Source organism: Mastigoproctus giganteus, chromosome 3 (assembly GCF_048544385.1).
Source record: "Mastigoproctus giganteus isolate SK-2022 chromosome 3, ASM4854438v1, whole genome shotgun sequence".
NCBI classification, from domain to species: domain Eukaryota; kingdom Metazoa; phylum Arthropoda; class Arachnida; order Uropygi; family Thelyphonidae; genus Mastigoproctus; species Mastigoproctus giganteus.
In genome coordinates, this window is record NC_143577.1 from 111436230 (window position 1) to 111459543 (window position 23314).

Sequence of the window (23314 nt, forward strand, 5' to 3'; positions counted from 1 at the left end):
AAAAAAAAACAATTGTGCAACCCTTTCCCAAGTAAGCCTCGATGTGAAAACAAGCCTATAAGAATTCCTCCCGTCTTGATGAGATTCGAGCCCAGGCATTTTCTGCGCAGGGTTAATTGTTACCGCTGTGAATACGAAGAATAATTTCTTTCGTTTGCTTTGTCTTTAGTATACCATACCATAAAACTCGGAACTCTTTGGAATAGTTCGTAAAAATTCTTCTCATTTGAAAATAATGATTAGCAGGCAGCAAGAACTCCATTACATTCATAAAGAAAGTCTCCTTCATTTATATGAGTTATTCCGGGAATTAAATAGCTTATTTCTAAATTTTGAAGTCACTGTAAAGACACGGTACGATTGTATAATTTTTTTTTGTTCATTAATAATTATAATTATTAACGAGGTATTAATTTTAACTCATTAATAATTTGTGATTTCCTTCCTTTTGCGTTCTTTCTGAATAAAATTAAGTGAACAGCCTCTAAAATTACTTGTCATATGACATGTATTTTTACTCTTATGTTTCTGAATTTGTTTGTTCCAGTAATTTTGGCAATGCGTGATATACATACATCCTGTATATCTACCCACTCTGTCTGCGCTGCGCCGCGCCTACAGTAATGTGAGTGTACTCGCTTTTAATATTGATTTTTACTCAACTGATAGTTGGGAACTTAGCAGTTTTGAGTGTCAAATAACGCGCAGCTTGACCATCTGTACATTATTTTCTTCAGATTATGACCGACAAATTACATCTTCAAGCGTGCTACAAGTAAATATACATCGTTGAAATTAATGGAACACTTATTTATTGAAGTGTATACAAAAAAAAACTACATATTGCTATGTGAAATCCTACTAAATAATTCCGTCAGTTTTCCATCCCTATCATCATTGTAAGCATTAAATTACCGGACTTCAAAAGATAGCAGACATTTGAAAGGAGGGTATAGCAGCAATTCTAAGCTTCATAGCTCTGTTTATCTGCCCATTGAGAAACGTTGACACGTTAGGCAGCTGATGAGGGCGGCCGTGCTTTTCATGATAAACGATAACTCTTCACTTGGCATAAACTGGCGCTAACCTTGTCGGCCTGGAGATATTCCGTATGCAAACAGCGACTGCCGATTAGCGGAGGGCCTTTCGAACCGGAACTACAGATATTACCCTGTCACGCGATATCTCTCTGGATATGGTGGACGTGATACAATTCACAAGCTAAAGGTCAACGTGGCCCGAGAATCATTATAAACAGAATTTAGCAATGTGCGTATGAGGGTGAGTATATGAACTACCTACAAATGTGAAGTTCCATCTTTGCACTCATCGTCCTAATATTTCTGAGGTTTATCTATATGTTCGTTGGTTGATCTGTGTCAACAGTGCATCTAGTCACAATGGCAACGCCCTGATAACCCAGTCATAACAATTCTGACAATATATTGAATTGCAGACAATTATAAAAAGCTGATTGCTAGCAGTGGCAGTATTCGAACCGATTTAAGTAGAAAAACCTTTCAGCGCTTGCTTCAATAGTGCCGATTTTAACGCATTCACCTCTCTGTGGCTGTATAATAATACTTTGTGTATTTTACTTTTCTAGATATGTGTACGTATTACCTATGCTAAATAAATAAATACAATGGCGTGTGTTTGTATTGTTGAGATAAGTTAATACAGAGTTAATCAAACACAGATAAACAACAGGATTCCTCAAGTTACCTTGTACGATTTATACTCAATCTGTTTCCCTCAGATAATGACACTCTAGTGAATGGCATGTGTTCAAAGACTTCAGACCAGTTTGTAAACTACTGCGTTTCTGTCATGGGAAAAATAGCTTTTTGAATAGAAGTAGACCATCAAGACAGGAAACATATGGCCTAGTTTTTATATATATGATGTATATAAAGAGGGTCCTACCTACGCATGAAATCGGTAAACAGCAGCGTTAAAATCAAAAAGTCCGGATCACATCCCTTTTTTTAATTATGAAAAAATGTAGTAACAAAATTAAATATTTGTTTTCTCACAATCTTATTTTTTTAATTCTCTGTTAGTATGGCGAGGTGTCTTACATCCCCATCACAGCTAATTTGTATAGTATCTAACAAAGGCAATAGTTTCGAATCTGAGAACAATAGTACCTTCTCAGTACTAGTCGTAAAATATATAGACGCCTAGTTTTTCAGTTGTACATTAACTAGTGGTAGTATATAACAGAGTTGTGGTGCTCAATACGTGCTACGTTGATATCAATATTTGTAGAAGAATAAGAGAAATGGAATTCACCTCAAGTGTTCTACGTATCATATTGAGGTAAATTTGTCTTATTATTCTATAGATATTAGCTAATGGTGAATTAGCATTATAAAATAAGTCTTTAGGGGTCATACACCCTGCCGCACTAATGTAATTTTGGTATGTACTGTATAAGTAATTTTGGTGTATAAGTAAAGTTTTCAAGAGAGGAGTCCCTCGAGGGGGAGTGTTGTCTGCTGCCCTTTGGGGCCTCTTCTCTTCAGCAGCCGTAACATTTGTCTAATCAGACGACATTAAAATTTTTATCACCTGTGACAAACCTGAGGAAGCACCCACAGTCTTCCAGAATGCAATGAAGCAAATCTCTAATATCCACAGTTACTTAGAGTCAATCTGGCTGGAAATAAATCCATCCAAATCGGCGAAGATAACCTACATTAAAAGGAGGAGGAAGAAGATCCCATAACTCTACCGTTTACTGTTAGTAACCTCTTAATTCAGAACGTCATTCATCACAGAGACCTCGGCTTGGTATTATGGGACAGAAACCATTCGTTCCAACATCATTTTAGGCAAGCAAAAAATAAATCTCTTGCTCCTTTTTTAGATTGCATGACAAGAACTGGTTGGATTTGGATTTTGTTGGATCCGCCCCACCGATGTCCAAATTGAAACAGTAAATATATATGATGTATTTGAAACAGTACATCGGTCTGAAGTACCAAGATAGTATTCCAGCCCGATATTAAGATAGTTTAATCGAATAGCTGAAACCTCTTTACCATCTCCAAGGCAGCTTTACTCTCATTCTTCGAAACAACCCCATGGATGCTTATAATTTCTACCCGGAACGTGTCACCCTTGCTAAACTTATAACGGGAAGACTTAATGCTCCAGACATCCATTGACTCATCAAACAACCTAAGACTAACAGAAGAATTACGTTACGGACCACCAGAGCGCCCAGATTCGTCCCTCCCTCGATCAGCTGGGTTGCTTGAATAGATGTTCGCCTAACACACAAAGATTTGTTAACGACAACACTAGATCTTTGGAAGATATGCGAAGATAGAAGTTAGAGAAAGATGGTTTTTGAAGAAACTGTTACTCCCATGTCCGAGCAGCATGCAACACCATGCTAAAATTTTGAAACAACCATTGCCTAACGAACTTATATGTTATTATTTATACACAGTAAAAGATTAAGTTAATAGAAATCAAATTATTAAGTGTTGCGTGCCATCCAGAGGGAAAAAACCATCCGAAGAAAATTCTATAGAGGGTTAGGTTTAATAATGTAAAATCTATAAAAATATATTTTTTAAATAATGCATTTAAAGTTAAGCTTATGTATAACCTTTTTTATTGCCCTACTAGTATATGAGTGCTGTGGTGGGGTTAATGTAATTTTTTTAGTGAATAAATAATAATAATTAAAATCTGGTTCTGTCTTATTTCTTGCAAAAAAAAAAGTCTGTTGCTCCCACATCCGAGCCTGTTTGGACACCTCCGTAGCCAGGTGGGAAGGAGCAGTAGTGCGTATCACATGCTTCTTGATTAGACCGGGGTTCGAGCCTGTCAACACCAAATACGGAAGATGCGGAAAGGTCAGAGAATGACCACCGCATATCCCGGAGCAATATGGCTTTAGTTGCTAATGCTCCTAAAAACCAAAACAACAACCGAGCCTGTTTATCATCATCATTCAGATTTATAGAAAACTACCAATTTTTTTTTTTTTTTTTGTGACTTCTGACCTTCTTGGCATTACCATATCAAAATTACTGATTCTTCGCCATCGAAAAATTATAGCCTTTCCTTTGACTCTCGGCCTTAATTTTCTCCTAAACAAACTATATAAATTCCAAATGCACAATAATATAGAATGTTTTCCCCATATATGGGGAAGTGTCTCTGTATATCCTCTTAAATTCCTACATTTTGAGTATTATAAAATGCATTTCTTGCCTTGCTAATAATAATTTCTATAGATTAGAAATTATTATTAGCAAGGGAGGAGCCAGAATAGAAGAGAGGAGCCAGATTAATCAATGATCCTTTTCTTGTAGGATCATTGCAGAAGATTATTTTCTGGATACTGTTCTACGAAATTAACTCCATTTAATTCCATTTCCGTCTTCCAAACTAATGTGTTAGCTAGAGAGCAATTCATCCATAGATCAACTAGAAATTCACCAGGCCAACTTTTTCTTCTTTTTATTTATCCTTTCTGCTAATTTCCTTTGGATCAAAATTCCCTAAAAGTATGATCTATAGAAATTATTAAATTATAATGTAAAGTATCTCTACACGGTGTTAGAGTATTTTTATGAGATCCTGAAGCACGACAGTTGGAACCTATAATACTTAGCACCGTGTATTATTACGGTGGCGAAGAATAAATCCACTTTTCCCTAGAGGGGAAACCTGCAATCGTCGCTGAAGGCAAATTAACTGAGCCACTGTGTGAAAATAATCTCAAATTCCTCCCTTCACGACGGGGGAGGGATTTCTCAACTTATGCATGTAACGGGAATCGAATCCGGGCCTTTTCCACACAGTTTGAGATATCAGCGACGCCATCCACCGCACTTCTGGGTAATATACTTCAGAAGGGAGAGTTGTGCAATAAAGCTCATCCAAAAAAAATCTCAAACAGTGTGAAAAACACGTAAGTGCAGTACCCAGTTTATTTAAGGTTATGCAGGAAAACAGAAATCCCAAGATTAGAACAAAACTTGATTAGACTTTAAATCCAATTACTTCAGACTTTCTTGCATTTATGAAAATAGCCGTGACTGCACTTGAGAATTACTGATTTAGGAAATTTAAGAAAAACTATGATCTAAGAAGCTATACAGGGTGTCTCAAAAATATTAGTACAAACGTTTAGGGGAGATAGGCAACATCTAAAGGAATGTGAATCGCATAGGAACCCATAACCGGAAACGTCACAGTAAATCGGTACACGGCGCTGTTCATCAGTTCGCAAGAGGGAAAATTTCTGGTTTACTCATTCAAGCAGTAGTCGCCGCACGAAGAGCATGCATCGATATACGAACTATGAGCTGGCAGACATGCATCTAGCGGATTAGCAGAGGGCAATGGACGAGCCGCTCAACGAATTTATGGAGAACGCTTCTCAGACAGACATGTACCGGACCACCGTTTTTTTTGCGCGTGTGCATCAAAATTTGTGCGATTATGGGTCATTTAGAGGTAACAGGAGTAGTGCGGGCAGACCACGTTCGACGCAAACTCCCGCCATGGAAGAAAGTGTGTTGAATGCCGTCCAGAATAATCCTACTACCAGCAGACGTGCCGTTGGCTCTGCCTTAGGAGTGTCTCGTTGCAGTGTACAGCGTGTCTGGCACGACGATTCCTTACACCCCTTTCATCTCCAAAGGGTTCAGTTTATTTATTAATTTATTAAATCTGTTTATTGCTCTGCCAAAGAGCCACCCCCTGGACAGCTAGAAGCTAGGGGGGTGATATTACACACAGAGGTTAAGATAGGGACATGTGCCAGGCGGTTACATGGGGCACATGTATGCTTAACCCGACAGGTACAGAACTTAGTGTTTATTATTTTACATAATTAAAAGAATTAGAGGATATTATTTTCTCAAAATTGCTATAAATTACATAAGCATGAGGGAAATATACAAAATATAAAGAAATGAGGCAGTCCTTCACCGGTTGTTACACGTGGTATCTCTTCAATTCTTCAATCGTGAACGTAATAGTGCAGCCAGGCGTCTTTGGAGTAGTAGATTCTAAGTAAGAGAGGACCAGTGATGGCTTCACCTATCTTTAACGGGATGCATTGTGGTGGTATTTTCCTTCTGGTGGCGTCTCATAAGTGTATGTTTGCATATGTGTTCTTTAGTTTCTGACGTCTGTATGAATGCTGTTCGCAGAATCTATCCAGGTCGATGGCTAGTTTGTTCATCAAATCTACCGTGTTTCCTGGGAACATGCATCTCAATCCTTTCAGGTTGTTCAAGCTGATTGTGAGTGGGAGCCTTGGGTCCATTTGATTCCTTCCGGCAATGCGTGGAGTTTTTATTAAATCAGTGATGTCAGGGGTGTCGAGTCGTCTTGTGATTAGTCTGGCAAGTGTAAGAAGATTTGCTGCCACAATCTGTTGTTTCCATGGGGTGACTTCCAGATTTATGTAGAACTGAGCCCTAGAAATGGTGTATTGGTTGCCAGTCCGCCAGTTGAGCCATTTCAGGAGCCAGTATTCCAGGCTGAGGAACTTGTTGAAGTGTGTTGTGGGAGCAGAGGACCAAATGGTTGCGGCATAGAGAGGTATATAGGATAGACACATCGGACAACATATTTCTTTACCAGGTCGGCGTCATGAATTCCCGTTAGTTCCTGGCGGATCGCCCACATAGCGGAGTACATTTTTGTTTTTGTGTTCAGGAGGTGAGCCTGGAATGTCAGCCCATCATCCCACACTAATCCGAGATCTTTGTGCGTTTTAACTTTCTGAATGGGTGATCCATTGATAGTAAGATTAATGTCATTGCGTGACTTCTTCCAGGTGAAGGACATTTGAGCTGTCTTTGTTTGGTTAATCTGTAGTCCGATGGAAGCCAAATATTGTTGAAGGTTATGTATGGTTTTATTTGCCTGCAAGGTAGTGCTACGAACCTGAGTTTGGTCAGAGGATGTAATATAAAGTTTCAGGTCATCGGCGTATGATTGGAAGTCAGTTTGGGATGCAAGGAAGGGCTCTAGCGCTGCGGCAAATAGGGTTGGTGATAGGACTCCCCCTTGCGGGACACCCCTATTAGTAATGCAAGTTGTCTGAAATCTGCGATGTGATATGATGAGATGTCTATGCTCCAGGATTGATTTAATGATATGGAGAATCCTTCCAGTGATGTTAAAGTACTGCTGGAGAATGGTGATTAGAGCTGTTATATCTATTTTGTCATAGGCCGCTTTTATGTCAAAGAAAATAACATCAAGCTGTGTCCTGTTGTTGAGGGCTTTCTGGATTCTGGTAAGGGTGTCTAGGAGGTTGCTGTTAGTAGATCTCCCCTTAATCACAGTGTGGAGGTACGGAGGCCTGTGATTGAAACAGTGGTCTGCAATGGTGGGCTTTAGGAACCCACAGCCGATGGCAATCGGCCTGAAATCTTGAGACCGCTTGGGATCCCTGCATTTAGGCACTGGCCGCACAAAGTATGTGTTCCAGATATTTGGAATCTCCCCACTTTCTAAGATTTTGTTAAAAATATGGACTAGTGGGTCTATAATATATGTACTGCAGATTTTGATTAGAAACAGAGGAAACCGGTCGGGACCCACAACAGCTTTCAGTGGAAGTTTTTTGATGACCTCCAGCAGATGGTTCCGGGTTATGGTTATGAGTGATATTGGAGGTTTGAAGAGAGGGCCAAAAAGTGTAACAGGGGGTGGAACATGTGACTGGTCGGTCTGTTGAAAAGTAAGCTCAGTCCATTCTTTAAATATTTCTTCCTTCATATTGATTTGCTTATGGCTCTGTTTCTGGAGTCTTTTAGATCTCTTCAGCTTATCCAGGGCAAACTGGTTGCAGACAAGTCGTTTTTGTCTTAAGAAGAGAGCCCTTGCCTTTTTATAGGCGCTGAAGTTTTCGGTGTCAGCTGATTTTCTCCATCGTCTGTAAGCCTTCTGTTTCTGGAGAAAAGTTTGTTTGATCGTTTGATTAAACCATGCAGAGGTTCTGGAGGTGATGCGTATTTCTTTTGCAGCTCCCTCTTTGGCTATTCCATAAAGCTCTTCGGCTAGGTGGCTTAGGGCTACATCAGGAGGGACAGTGAATAGGTGTGTCCAGTTGAATTCTCTGAGACGTCTGAGGATGATTTCTGGTTTCAGGAATTTAGTAGAAAAGGTGAGTTCTCTCTCAGGTTGGTTTTCTTTTCTGGGCAAGTGATGATTGTGATTTTTTTGTAAGGCGATTTCACATGTGATAGGATTGTGGTCAGAGTAGAATTTAAAAGAAGAGGTGATCATAGATATGCTGTCAAGATTATGGAATACGAGGTCGAGTGTGCTATTACCTCTGGTTGGGCTGGTAATACTTTGTACGAGGCCCAGGGCAACAAATATGGCGTCCAGTTCTTTCTTGGCTTCTTCATGGCGTGGTGTAGGCATGTTGAAGTCACCGGTCACTATGGTTTTGAGGTTTGTTTCTAAGTTTGTAGCTATCCAGTTGTGTAGCTCCACTCTTGAATCTTCAGTATGATCTGGGGGAAGATATATTACACAGACTTGAATCTGGGTATCCTTGAACGATAACACTGTGGAAAGAGATTCAAAGTTAGATGTTTGGCTGGTTTTAGTTTTAGTGGGTTGAAAATGTTCTCTGAACACCAGTGCGACTCCACCTCCTCTTCTGTCGTCTCTGGAATTCTCTAGAGATCTGTACTTTGTTGGCTGCGTGAGGGTATCTAGGTGATTGCTCTTGGGTAACCATGTTTCTGTGATACATATAATTTCATATTCTTCCATGAGGAGCAGGGATTGAAGTGTGTTTAGTTTGTTGGTGAGACTTCTGACGTTTTGGATGAAGCAACTGAGCTGAAGGCATTTCGGATTCATATGTTCCTGATCTGTTGGTTGCTATGTCGAATGGTTGATTTCGTTGGTGGTGAAATTTTCTCTATGAACCCTGTCAATGAATGGTTTAACCAGGGTTCCTGGTGGCCAGATTTTGGGATCTAGAATTATGCTTTGTTTATCCGGAGGACAGAAAATTACAAATGAGGTATAACTTGGGCGTCTTGTTTTGACGGGTTTCACTTCTACCTGTGCTGCGAACTCGGTGTCCAACATCATCTTGATGTTTTCGCCCGTTGTAGCTGGGCTCAATCTTGAGACGAAAATTTTCCCGCGAGTTGGGACAGCAGTGATATTATAAATGGAAGACAGGCTTTGTGAGTGTTGGTCTCTTCGAGGTATTAATGATCTGGTGTCTGGTAAAGAGTTATTTGCGTGAGGAACATTGATGCCTGGGTCAATTGATTGAACCATATCAGCTGACTGTGGGTTTAACCGCCTGACTAGAGGAGAGGTAGGTTTAACTGCTGACCGTGAGGTTAACCTGTCGTGCTTTTCTGGGTGCATCTTTACCACCTTGGCATATGTCTGTTTGGTGGGAGGGCTTGACGGGTCACCCCGGTTTTTATTCTGGGGGTTATATGCAGGCTGGCTCTGGAAGCTTCGTGATTTTGTACATTGACTGCTGGTAGTTGATAAGTTGTTCTCTTGTGCCAGTTCATTGGATGCCTCCACCGGGAAATACTACTGCTCCCCCAAGATCATCCTGCACATGTGGCCTTTGCGCAGTGGTTTCTCCAAGAAAGTGTTCAAGACTTGAATTTTCCAGCCTATGTTTTGGTCTTCCCGAGTGAAATAAGCCTCACGGATGAGGCTTATTTCACTCGGGAAGGCCTATTCAATCAGCACAATGCTCATGTGTGGGCTCACGACAACCCACACGGTGTGCGCTCTCATGCAGCCCAACATCACTTCGCAATAAATGTGTGGGCAGGTATGGTCGGTGACTGCTTAGTCGGCCCATACCTGTTACCATCCCGCATGAACTCCGCTAAATATCGGATCTTTCTTGAACAAGTTCTACCAGGGTTACTTGACGATGTTCCAGCATCGTCAAGTAACCGATGTGAGACGCAAAATTTGGCTTCAACATGACGGGGCGCCTGCCCATTATGAAAGGCGTGTTCGTGACCATTTGGACAGGCGTGTTGGGCGTCGATGGATTGGCGGTGGTGGACCCGTTGCCTGGCCCTCACGCTCACCTCATTTATCGAGCCTTGATTTCTTTCTGTGGGGGCCCTCAAATCTATCGTGTATGAATCGCCTGTGGAGACGGAAATGGATCTCGTGGCGAGACTTGTCTGCGCTGCTGCTACTGTCAAAGAAACTCCAGGTGTGTTCGACCGTGTCCGCTAATCCTTGCTACGTCGGTGTCACGCATGCATCGCGTCTCATGGTGGAACCTTCGAGCATCTGTTGTAACATCATGAAATGCATCCATCTCGTAATCCATTGTTAATATTATGTCAAATAAATGTTTTCTACTAATTACTGTGTTGTGTCATTTCTGCTTCTTGTGCCTCTGCTACTACTTTCCCGTGACGTTTCCGGTTATGGGTTCTTATGCGATTCGCATTCCTTTAGATGTTATCTACTTCCCCTAAACGTTTGTACCAATATTTTTGAGACACCCTGTATAATAATCTATTAAATTAATGGATGAGGAGGGTTTGTCCTTCTGTTTTTTCGTGCTTAGTTTAGATATGTGCTAAGCGAGAAAACAACTAATGCTATGAGGCGTCAATGTATTGTTCGATCTCTGTTCTGTGGACGAAAAGCCTGAGTTTCCGGGAGGGAAAGCCCTATAGCCAGTCCTCGACTCAGACTGACTAACTCATTTTTATGCGGGATTTTTCACGCAATAAATGACCAGAAATTAAAAAGTATCAACAGAATTATCAAAGATTTTGAGAGTGAAGCGCATCTTGACGAGATGAATTGATTGATGAGTAGGTTTGCATTTCAGCAGTTTGTAATTCAGCATTTCATTTATTCTTCTAGAATGGGATTATCCATATTATACCTACATTTTTCGTTTCATTTCAGCTTAAGTTTCTAGTAACCACGCGATTCAGAATCCCGTAATGAAATTGGTGCATTTACATTTATTTCACTCGATAGGCTTATTATGATGCTCATGCAGGTGAACTTACTATGTTCCTAAAGTGCAAGCATACATTTTGTAACCAATCTATACATTCTATGATATATATAATTCACCACTGTATTCTGTGAAAACTAATAATTTTTAAACATTATCGCTTCGCCGCAGTTGTGGAATTATTTCACAAATGGATAAAAGTACGCGCAAAACTAAGGATATCATTTCTTCTTTGTTTGGATGATTAGATGTTCTTCCACAGCAGTTAGTGTTACCAGGCTATTCCTTCTTACCCTTTGATTTCAAAAGAATGTCTACCGATTAGCCTCTGTTCCTCATCCACAATACTTCTACTGGTACAGGTGTCTTTCCTTAAGGGTTTAGTAGAATAGTAATTACAGGTGGCGCGCCATCTGTACGTGTCACTGTAATTAAAGTCGCATCGTCTGGCAAAACGCGAGGCTTCTCTACTCTGCCTTTTGTCAGGCAACTGGCCCGTGCAGGCGTGGTTTCGAGAAAGTGGGAAGAATCTCTCTGGAATCACTTACACATTCTCTGTATTAACAACGCCTTTACCAGCGAAAAAGTTCAAGCAAATTTAGAATACCTTTCATCTTGATTAGCGCTTTTCACACACAAAAATAAAAGGCACAATTTGACCATAGCAGTGCTGATGCCAATGAAGTCCGTTCCAAAAGAACCGCGTTCTTGACCTACTAGTTTTACTATGGACTGGTTTCTTGAATGGACAATTTAAAATAAAAGCTGAGTAAGCGAAAAATATTAATTAGTTGTTGAAATAGCGAAATGTATCTAAATTATTTTATTTTACTCCTTGTAAATAAAAATAAAATAAAATCTTTTATTTTGTAACAATAGTACTGGTATTAGCTTTATAGTTCAAGGAAGCCACAGGGTTTTGCTGCAACGACAAAAAAAAGAAAAAGAAAAATTTTGCCGCATTAAAACAGTTGCTACTTTTCTGACCACTCTTGAAGCCTGTTTAACTAATCTTGAATGAATGGTACTTGGCACTGTTCGTTAACGACTGTCCCAATCTTTATGTCGTCTGAAAGTTTTGACATCACGCCATTTCTCCCTTCGTCGCTGTCGTTGATGAAAATCAGAAAAAAAAAACAGTGGTCTAAGAACCGATCCTTGTGAGATCCTACTTCTAATGCCCCACTAATCTGAAGAGGTGCAGTATAACCTTAGTCGTTTTTGCGCCAATAAAATCAAAATCACTAATCTGAAGAATATCCAATAATCAAAAACCCCCTGCCTTCGGCCTGCAGCCGCCCTGAGTACAACTTAGAATCTTTCCAGCAATCGTAACCAGTTCCATCTTATACAGTAACCTCCCATGAGGGACTGAGTCAAATTCCTTGCTAAAATCCAAATAAACCACTTGACATTATTCCCTACGTCCAATTCATGACTAACTGTGTCAAAATAGCTTACAAGTTCAGTTAAACATGATTTTCCCTTAACAAAACTATGTTGTGTGTCATTTAGAATGGTATATTTTTATCTAAATGTTCCTGGCTTGCACTCATTCATTGCCTCTAAGATTTTCCGACCACTGAAGTCAGACTGGCCGGTCTGACTTCAGTGGTCGGAATTACCATCTTCACTCTTGGAATCACTTTTATGTATTGGTGATACGTTGGCACATCTCCAATCCAAAGGAATTTCTCCTAAATACAATGATGCCCTCGTAATTAACATCAGTAGTTCAACATACTCTCTGGCCACCTTCCTGAAAATTACTGGATATATGCCATCAATTCCAGGAGCCTTACTTGCCTTTATTGTCTTTATGCTCGAAAAGGACCATCTCATTAGCAAGACATCAATAGAACTCGCCACTGAAAGTCGTTCGTAAATAAGTTGGACTGTAACGGACTTCAGTTTATACTGCCTTAAATTTAATGAAAAAGAAGATTGTCTCGGTTAAAAAAATTTTATTGCGCATTTATTAGTATTTTTTGATTTTTCGTAATATTAAGATGAGTGCAAAATTTATTGATATATTCCGTGAATTTGATCATTACTGAACGAACATTTCTCAACCAAATACGTCAAGCTAAATTTAAACTGTAATATCTCCATAGATTTTATTTGAGATTTCCAGTTTAAGAAATGGATGGAGTAGTGCATTCTGCTTGTGCCCAATTTTTTACTCTGTAGTACAGACTATATTTATGAACCATATTCATTTATATTTTATACTGCATTTATGGTAGCTTAAACAACCCAACAAAACTAGTATGGTTTTAACTAACTGGAGAGTCCGTCATGGTTTTTACCGTTCTTACCTATTGAGACAATGATGCGACATTGAGATGCGACGTTTATTGGTCCCACACCCGTTATTAACCCAATAATGGGCATGGTTAGTATAGTGCGAACGGCACCTGTAAATAGAGAAACGGTTGATGTCGAAGTTTATTCATGCGAAAAAAGAAATTAACTTATTATTATTATTATCATCAGTTTATTCAACAAACACCCCTGTACAGAAATTATCTAGGAGGGTGGCTCATACATACATCCAACTAAACTTATTGGAGTGTAACAAAGGATAAAATATCAGCAAAAATAAAGTATATAAATATAGAGGAAAAATTACACAGATACAGAAATCATACATTCATAGAAAAATTACAAAACAATATACATACATAGAAAAATGACATCGTCATTTACACTATGAATTGGTCCTCATTGTCATTCTCTGAACAAAAGGAATATCCTCAGTCCTATAAGAGTCTTTTGGAAACACAATATATAGTTCATTTAAGATTTTTATGAGTTTGAGGGCACTTGAAGTCTTTCTTGAATTACGTTCTTCATCATATTTGTAGTTTCGTATACAGATCCGCTGCAATGAGCTTCCTGTAAGTTTTTTCTCATGGCAGTACCTGTCCGGGTCTATTTGAGGTCTCTAAACAGCTCCAGAGTATTGGCAGGAAACATCCGCCTTAATCCATCCGTGTTATTGAGAGCGCTTCGGCAACTATGAGGGTTGTGGAAACGGGCTCCAGGGCGGGGCTTTACTACAATATTTTCAATTTGAGGGGCATCTAAACTCCCAGTCAGAAGTTGTGCTAGAGTGCAGATGTTACGTATTGTGATCATCTGAATCCACGGAGCTGTGTTCAAATTTGCGTACAGTATGGATTTCGAAATTGTGAAGGACTTCCCGGCAATCCTATTTAACCACCGGAGCAACCAGTATTCCAGGCTGAGAAATTTCCTGATATAAGTATTTGGAGCAGAGGACCAAATTGTCGAAGCATATAAGGATGCAGGAACGATACATCGTTGGATGTATTGGTCACTAGCTGGTGGTTTCGAATCCCAGTTATTTTCTGTCTTACAGCCCATATGGCAGCAAGAGTTTTTTTTTTTTTTTTCTCGTGTTCTGAAAGTGCCTTTGGAAGGTAAGGCCCACGTCACTCCTAGGTCGGTGTATGAGTTGACTTTCTTAATCTGTGCTCCATTAAGAGATAATTTGATTTGATTTTTAATCTTCTTATTAGTTATTGTCAGTTGTGCTGACTTGTCTGAGTTTAGCCATAAACCGATTTTACATAGGTATGTCTCCAGTTCATGCAGCTTAGCGTTGGCATGGAAATTGACGTCGGACACCAGAGATCCTTCGTTAGAGACAACAAAATATTTTATATCATCGGCGTAGGAAATAAAATTCTGATTCCGCGGCAGAAAAGACTCCAGGGCGGCAGCGAACAGCAAAGCTGATAAAACACCTCCCTGAGGGATGCTCCAAGTGAGGGTGTATTCTGCACGGAATTCTTGGTGTTGTACAATTAGGTGCCTTGGCTTAAAAATGGTCTTGATGATCTGCAATAGTTTGCCCTCAATGCGGAAATAAACTTTCAATATGTTTTCAAGTGCAGATAACGACACATTATCGAAAGCTGCCTTTATGTCAAGGAATATGATGTCAATTTGGGCTTTTTCATGTAATGCGTGATGCATTCTGAAGAGAGTCTTCAACAGATTAGTAGTAGTGGATCGTCTCGGTACTACGGTATGGAGGTGGGGTGGCCTGTGCGCAAAACACTGTTGGGTTAAAGCAGGAAGGATGGCTTTTTCAAAAAGTTTTAAAAGAAAACTGATGGATATAGGTCGAAAGTCTGAAGAGGCCTTAGGGTTCTTTTTCGGCACCGGCCGCACAAAGTAGTGATTCTATCTCTGTGGGAGGACTTCATCTCTCAGGATGTTTTGGAAAATGTGCAACAGCACATCAACAATATAGGCACTGCATATTTTTTAAAAAAAAATAGGAAACCCGTCGGGGCCGATCGTAGATTTGGTAGACACGGAATTAATGGCATTGATGAGATCTTCTCTAGAAATAGACTGTGGATAAAGCATTCTCACAAACGCCTCCTCTCGCTAAAATATGTTCTGCCATATCCTTCAGCTGATATACTTATACCAAATTTTAAATTGATAAAGTGCCATATTTATTTACGATTACTTGAGTGGTAGATGTGTTATTATAGACGGTCAAGAAAATTACAAATTGCTTCCAATTTTAAAATTTAAGCTGTGCCTAGTCACTGTGGATCTTGACAATCTCAATGTACACTTGGTGTATCGAGGCGTTCAAGATCGGTAAGTACTTCTCCAGTCCCTCTTTAAATTTAGATGAACTGCCTACCTTCTCAAGTCTACGTGGGAGTTTATGCCAAAGGTCAATCACTCCTTGGCTAAAGACACATTTTTGCACAATATTTGAAGCCAAGCTGTTTATAGGCAGCTGGTGTAGCTCATCCCAAATTAACTTGGAACTGATCCCTTCATGTTCCTCACCATGTCGCTTCTCAGATTCCTGGGTTTCTGCATACGACAACTGTCATGTTAACATACGTAATCATAGGATGTATCATAGTCTCATAAAAATAACAGAAAAATCGCAACACAACACAATTTGTTAATGAAATTATCAGTGTCCGTGTCTTCTAACAATAGAATAGAGAAGTCTTGCAGTGTTTTTTGTAATTGGACCCTAAGAGTTTCTGCATAATTTAGGATTTTTAATCTGAATAAATGTGCGAACAATTCCCTTTGAAAGTTATTCTTCGCTCTGGAGAATAATTCAGGATGTTTAAGTAAGCATATTTTACTCGTTTTTTTTACTTTGGAACAATTCTTTTACAATATCCTGTTCTAAGCTACTTTAATAACAAAAAAGGAATAAAATCTAATGATCCGACTTTGTTGAAGAACATAATTAAAATTTTAATTTCATTGCATATACCCATTATTGTTCTTTCAACTACAAAGAGTACTAAAATGTATTCTTTTTATCTGAAAGAGCTGTGAGTTAGATATGAAAAATGGTAATAAAATGTATTTGCTTACATATGTACTAGTTGAGCTTACAGCCTACTCTTTTCATTATAGTGAGACTTCAGATGGCCTCATTGTAAAGAAAAGTTTATGCTGAAATGTATATAAGTTCTACAATGCATAACAGAAGTTTGTAAAAAAAAAAATTACTGCTGTTTACTTTAGGTAGTTGGAGAGAACCGGATGCAGGTGTGGGAGTTAGTAGCGCCTCTTGTAGAGGAATTTAAACTCCAGGAGCCACGAATACACATGTCGGAGACAGAAGCTCCTGTGGAAGAGAGAGTCAGTGCGTCATTCCTTGCAGGAGAAGAGATCGTCATAGAGGAAGGAAAATGTAAAAGGGACCCTCGATCTGGTGAGATATATTCTGTTCAGCATTTTCTGTCTATATTTATCATTCTTTAAAACAAAATCCAGTGAAACTAACTGAATCGTATTTGCCATTCAGATTATGCAGATGAAGAAGAGAGGAAGAGTAACTAAAAATCTTTTTAGAAAGATTTTTCTGTGGAAACCTTATTTTTTTTATTTCAGAGGAATGAATTATGATTTTTTTGGAGAATGGGAATATATTCCCAATTGGGAATATTTAAAATTATTTTCAAATTATTATATATATCCCCACTAGCAGTTGGTGTGTGTGTTAATATAGTTCAAAATTGGGATTATTTGTGGCTATACGTCTTCCCAGTCTGCACAATGTGCAATTATCCGTTCACGCCTTCTCAACCAACACCCACCGTAGTACATTGTGACGCATTGGAGACACGTCAACTCGCCCACTTATCATGGCATAGATAAGAGACGTTGTGCTGCTTACCTGCAGTCATGTTCCAAACGTGAGACAATGATACACCAAATATGTGTGGTTTCCGCCCGCATATTTGTAGTAATGGTCTAACGCTAACATAAAATCAACACATTTTTGCAGTCAGATTTTTAAAATGAATAACTTTAGTGACTTTCGCCAGAGGCATAGTTTTTGTGACCGTAACGTTAGCATATCTTTTTATTTATCAGCTGAACTGATCAATTCAACAGCTGTCGGTTGTTGACTACTGGATTAAAATGAAAAGAACAAAGGGCGATCGGTTGCTCTGAAACTTTGATTCGTAATAACTTAAAGTGAATCAAGAGATAAATCGGGTAAGACATGAGCTGAAATAGAAGACGATCACTAGCTATCTAGGTTTGAGAGAAATCATGAGACAATCAACATAAGGAGCGGAAACATAGAGCACATGGTGTTGTCATGAGAAGACTCAAAATTCACTCTACTCCATGACAATAATAATCAAAACTGGGGTTTACTGCCAAATATCCCTCTTGGCTCCAACTGGCAGATAAGTCATGAAAAGTTCTGTTCATCATCATCAGCCATTTTCAATCCACTGCAGGATGAAGGCCTTTCCAGCAACTTTCCAGTGCTTTCTGTTTTGTGCAATGGCCATCCATTTACTACCCACAAACTCATGAATTTCATTTATCCATCTCCGCCGTTGTCTTCCAGGTTTTCTTCTAGCTCCTCTTGGGTACCATTCTGTTATTTTCTTAGTCCATCTGTCATGTCTTCGAGCTGTGTCCTGCCCAAGACCATTTTAGTTCTTTAGTTTTGATAGGAATGTCCTTTACTTGAGTTTGCTGCCTAATCCATGTTTCTCTTCTTGTCTAACAGTCCGATTCCCATTTTATAATTCGTTCCATTCTTCGCTGTGTAGTTCTCAGCTTCTCTTTCATTCTTTTGGTGAATGCCCAAGTTTCACTTCCATAAGTCATGGTGGGGAGTATACATTGGTTCATTATTTTACGTTTCACACAAACTGAGATATTGCTCTTCAGTATGTGACTATATTTCCTGAATGCTATCCATCCAAAACTTATTCTTCTCTTGACTTCCAGCCATTTATCATTATTACAGCTAATAACTTGTCCCAGATAAGTATATGACTCCACCTTTTCAATTACTGCTCCTTCAATCATTATTTTCCTTTCTGTGGCATACTTGTTTACCATTACTTTTGTTTTATTACTTTTGTTTTGTATTTTATGGCCTAGTGCGCCGTTATTTGATGCTAGTGAGCATATGGAGGTCTCAACGTTTAAAAATTATGAGGAAGCCGTATGAGAATACGTATTATTAGGATTTCATTTTATAGTAAAATACTGTCGGCTGAAAGTAGTTTTCCAAAACATATCTTACACAGAACGAAATGACAATACAAAAGGTAGTTGTAGTTGAGTCTTGTTTGCAATTTAAGTAATGTATTTACTTCTTGTACTGTATTTTTAAAAAGTCGTCATCATCAGCCATTTGGGTACCATTCTATTATTTTCTTAGTCCATCTGTCTTTTAAAAAGGATTTTACATATTAATATACCGTGGAATTTATTTGGTAGTAGATAAGGTAACTTTTAAAATTAAATTACGTCAATGTAAAATTGGAACTTTTTTTTTTTTATTTACATAATTTTTATTACATATACAGATATAAACACTTTCTATTTGCAACCTTCGCATTCTGCGTAAGAAAAATTTTAATTATACAGCTTCACTTGCAAGCAATAAAACGCAATAAAAGATATACTATGTATGTATGCAGATGAACTTGTTTTGGGTGGCACCTAGACGTTTAGTCGAATTCCACCTTGGAAAATCTGTGTTGAAAAAGTAACTCTGATGTCTCCACTCTACAGCGATCAAAAACCGGTCAATCACTGCCCATTTCTAAGCATGAGGAGTTGTGCCTGGTTCTATATCTAGTGCTGCTGCACCAATTTGTCGTCCAGTGGAAGGAGTGCAATACCAAAGGACAGGAGACGTCAGTCTGCCCAACCCAAGGGGGGAAAAATAATAATAATAAAAAAAATAAATAAATAATTCTATGTTAAAAAAAATTCTATGTATAGTTAATACCATTATATATATTCTATATTATTGCTCTACTATTCTATATTACTGCTCTACGGTGTAGAAACCTGGACTCTAACATCAGCCACTACAAAAAAGCTCCAGGCCTTCGAAATGTGGCTCTACCGAAGAATGCTGAAAATTCCGTGGACAGCCAAGATAACCAATGCACAGGTCCTGCAGGACATGCACACGGAACGGGACCTGCTCAAAACCATCATCAGCAGGAAATGCAAATACCTAGGTCACATCGCTAGGAACCAACAAAAATATCACCTACTACCACTCATCCTGGAGGGAAAGATCGAAGGCAAGAAACGCCCAGGCAGACCGAAAATGGCATGGCTAGATAACATCAACACCTGGCTTCACATGACAACAGCACAAATTCTACACGCAGCGCTAGACAGAGAACAATATCAAAACGAAGTCGCAAACGCCATTCGGCAGCATTAAAGAAGAAGAAGAAGAAGATATTATTGCTAATTTAAGAACACAACACTTAGTTTCTAAGTTAACAGCTGTTTGACCTAGTAAGATAGAAATATAAGTTCATGAATACATCAGTCTACTGTCCACTTCTAGAATTAATAAACAAGGTGCATCTTTTTTTAAACACCTTGTCAGAAAAAGTTTGGAATACTGCAAAGTTCTTGGCATTTTGAATGAAAATATCGAGGTTATCAGTCCTAATAGGTTGAGTGCTGTTAAATAGTTCTTGTTTGAAGTCAGTCATAAGCCGAGCAAAAAAGCAGAACATGCCTCCAATCTTCTACTGCCACATAAAAACACAAAGGGTCAGGTCCAAATTTACACAATTTATCCCGCAGTGAACCGTGTCCAGTAATTAAATATGACGTTGTCATTGAAGGATAAAACCATCCCATAACTTTCTTATTTACAGCAAACGTTGCATCTTCAATGAACTCCCAGGTAGTGAGTCCTGTTTCACTGGATCGCCATCTGTATTTCCACTTCTCAGTGAATTTTGTCCGAAGATTAATTTTCTCCTGCCGAATGTTCGTGGCCGGATTACTTGCAATGTCGAGGATTTGAGTTGCCAAACTTTTTTTTAAGTTAGAAATCATGCCTTGGTATGCCACATAAAGGTCAATCGGAATACAACCTGAGATCACTTGTAATGCATTGGTTGATGTTGTTCTGCAGCATCAGTGTGTTGCCAATATCATCTTTCTCTGCAATGATGAAAGTTTGGCCTTCACTGTGACGTGTGCAACCCTTGGAAATCATATGGCAAAAATATAGCCTTATAATATACTGCCAAAGTTTTGTGCTTTATACCCCATTCAGCTCTTGATAGCCTAATCACATTGGCAGTAAACGTCTTAATCTTTTCAGCTAAGTTCTTTACGTGGGGGATCAAAGAAAATTTATCATCAATTAAGAGACCAAGGTATTTATTTTGAGAAACATAAGGAATTTGGACGTTGTTGATATGAAGTTTAGGGGGTCTGTTTTAATTCAGTTTATTGTTGAAGATAATCATTTTAGTTTTCGTCTCAGAAATTTTTAATTTGTTTATTCTAGACCATTCCAAGAAATCATTCAAGATTTCTTTCCCATATGTTTCTAGCAAAAGCCTTGACCTGCCTGGTATGCATAGCACTAAATCGTCAGTGTATGCTATTTTATTGCAAATTTGACTTTCTTTTAGTAACCATTGGTCTAAAACAGAATTCCAGAGAAGAGGCCCAAGGACACGGCCTTGTGGGCATCCTCTGGAAATGAATTTTGAAAATACCAAATGTTGTGAGATGACTTTTATCTGCCTATTTGAAAAATAAGATCTAATAACCTGATATAGTAAATCATCACATTCTGTCTCTCGAAGTGACCTGAGGGCGAATTGTGAATTAGAAATCATATTACTTGTAGCCAAAACCTTCTGTATCCTAGGCGCTAATAATCTCTCATAAAGCTTTCCAAGATATTCCTAGAAGGGATATAGGGCGATATGCCTTGGGATTCGTTGCCAATTTTCCACACTTACTGAGCATCTTTACTAACGCAATCTTCCAAAAATTTGGAAAAGTCCCCTCTAATAGACATTTGTTGAATACATTCAACAATATATGTGGAAAATGTTAGTGAAATCTTTTGATTGCCGCATTTTCATCTAAGTCCATTCCAGGACATTTTTATAGATTGATTTTAGAAATTGCAAGTGCAAGTTCATTTAGACTAAATAGTTTCGTGTCATTTGATCCCTTGTAAGATCCGTTAACGTACCTTATCTGAGCTTTTTCGGTTGTCTTGCTCTGGATGATCATCAGGGAAAAGCCTCTCTATAATAGCTTCAACCGTGGAGAGCCAATCAGTAGTCAGACTTCCGTTAGAGTAAACAGAACTATATATCTCAGGAGTTACAAGTTTGTCACGACAAATTTTGTATATTAATCCCACGGATCAGAATTACCTGTATGGGACATTAGTTTCTGCCATGAAGATCTTTTGGCTTCCGCAATAGATTTGAAATATTCCTTAATTAATTGACAATAGACTTCTTTTAGTCGCCTAACGTCTGTTTCTGTTAAGTATCTGTGCTTCTGGAAATTCTTCCTTGCATCTATAACCCGTCTTCTCAAAACAGATAACTGGGGATTCCACCATGGGGTGGAGCCAGGTGTCCTAACTTTTCTTTTAGTGGATTCAGTCAAAGCTCTGCAAAGAGTGTTTTGCACAAAGTACACATATTCTATTGCAGATAAACTGTTCAATTGTGCAAATTTTATCATCTGAAAATTCTCGTTGCAAGGCTTGCTTAAATTTGCTCCAGTTCGTGGTTCTGATAGAGAAGCGGTTTAAATCCTGAAGGTGACCTGAAGAGCCTCCATCCCTAACATTTAATACTAAATCAAAAGTGATAACACGGTGATCGCTATTGCATACATCCGGGCGGACCATCCAGTTTTTTACATGCTGCGACAAGCATGGAAAGGAAAGGGTAAGGTCTATGTTAGACCGTCCGTAAAGGTTCCAAAAGGTTGTTGGCATGTTGGGAAGATTATGCACATTCCAATGGTTAGTCAATATAAATTCTTCAAACACAGAACCTCTAGCGTCGTTACGTTCGCTAAACCAAAGTTGAGATTTTGCATTGGAGTCAGTTCAAATCAATATATTTGCACTAGGAAAAGTGCTTAAAGTTTCTTCCAAAAGATGCATTGGTACCTCAGTATTATCATTTGGAGCGCAATATAAAGAAACCATGTAGAAATCTAAAAATTGGGTAGAAATATGGATGCAGGTAGAAAAGGATGTACAAAACCAAGATATGACTGTTACAGTTAGAGCTCCATTAAATACAACAATGGCAGTTTTTGGCTGTTTGGATTCACATGCAACGACTCTAGCTACTACCGGATATCCAACAACGTGATATAACTTATCCGTTTGTCTATACATCGAGTAGGGCTCCTGAATAGCCAAAATGTCTACTTTATCCTGCAAACAAGAGGCTCAGTTCTTCTGCAACGCGATGTGAACGTTGTACGTTCACCTGCATTATTTTTAGGAAGTATTTGTTGGTAGATCTATTGTAATTTAGATGGTTTATTTGTGTATTATTCATTAGCAATTTTCAGTCTTGCAAGTTCTGATATTCTGGACAGAATGCATCCCTTACAGAATGTGCATTGTCCCTATTCCTCCTCTTACAGTTTATACATCTTCTGGGTTGTTCTTTATGGGGGCAATCTGCATATATATGTCCCCCAGCCGCAGAATGGGTGCAAAACTGCGTGAGGTGGCCAAATCCCAAGCAACGGAAGCACTTGTGAAATTGGAACTAGAATTAATAATGTTATATGAAGCTTACATTTTGCTGTTTCCAGCAAAACCATAGTAATTTGTATTTAGTAAAGGGTTTCATATCCGCACGGTTTTCTATCTGTTAATGGGGTTCTGTCGGATAAAATTTAATTACTTTGGTTCGGGTACAGCATAAAAAAAAAAAAGTTTGAGAACTACTCTGTACGATTAAGGGCAACTGTTTGTATAAAGATTAGGCATGAACT

At 38.8% G+C, this 23314-nt stretch overlaps 1 protein-coding gene across 1 annotated transcript in view; it reads left to right on the plus strand.

Annotated features, from left to right (window-relative positions):
• The window catches only part of LOC150088225 (uncharacterized), a 691583-nt gene that overhangs the window by 141934 nt on the left and 526335 nt on the right, over positions 1–23314 (plus strand). The window contains exon 2 of the mRNA XM_090369395.1: positions 16535–16724. Within this exon, the coding sequence (XP_090225521.1) occupies positions 16535–16724 (190 nt within the window). The remainder of the gene's footprint in view (positions 1–16534; positions 16725–23314) is intronic.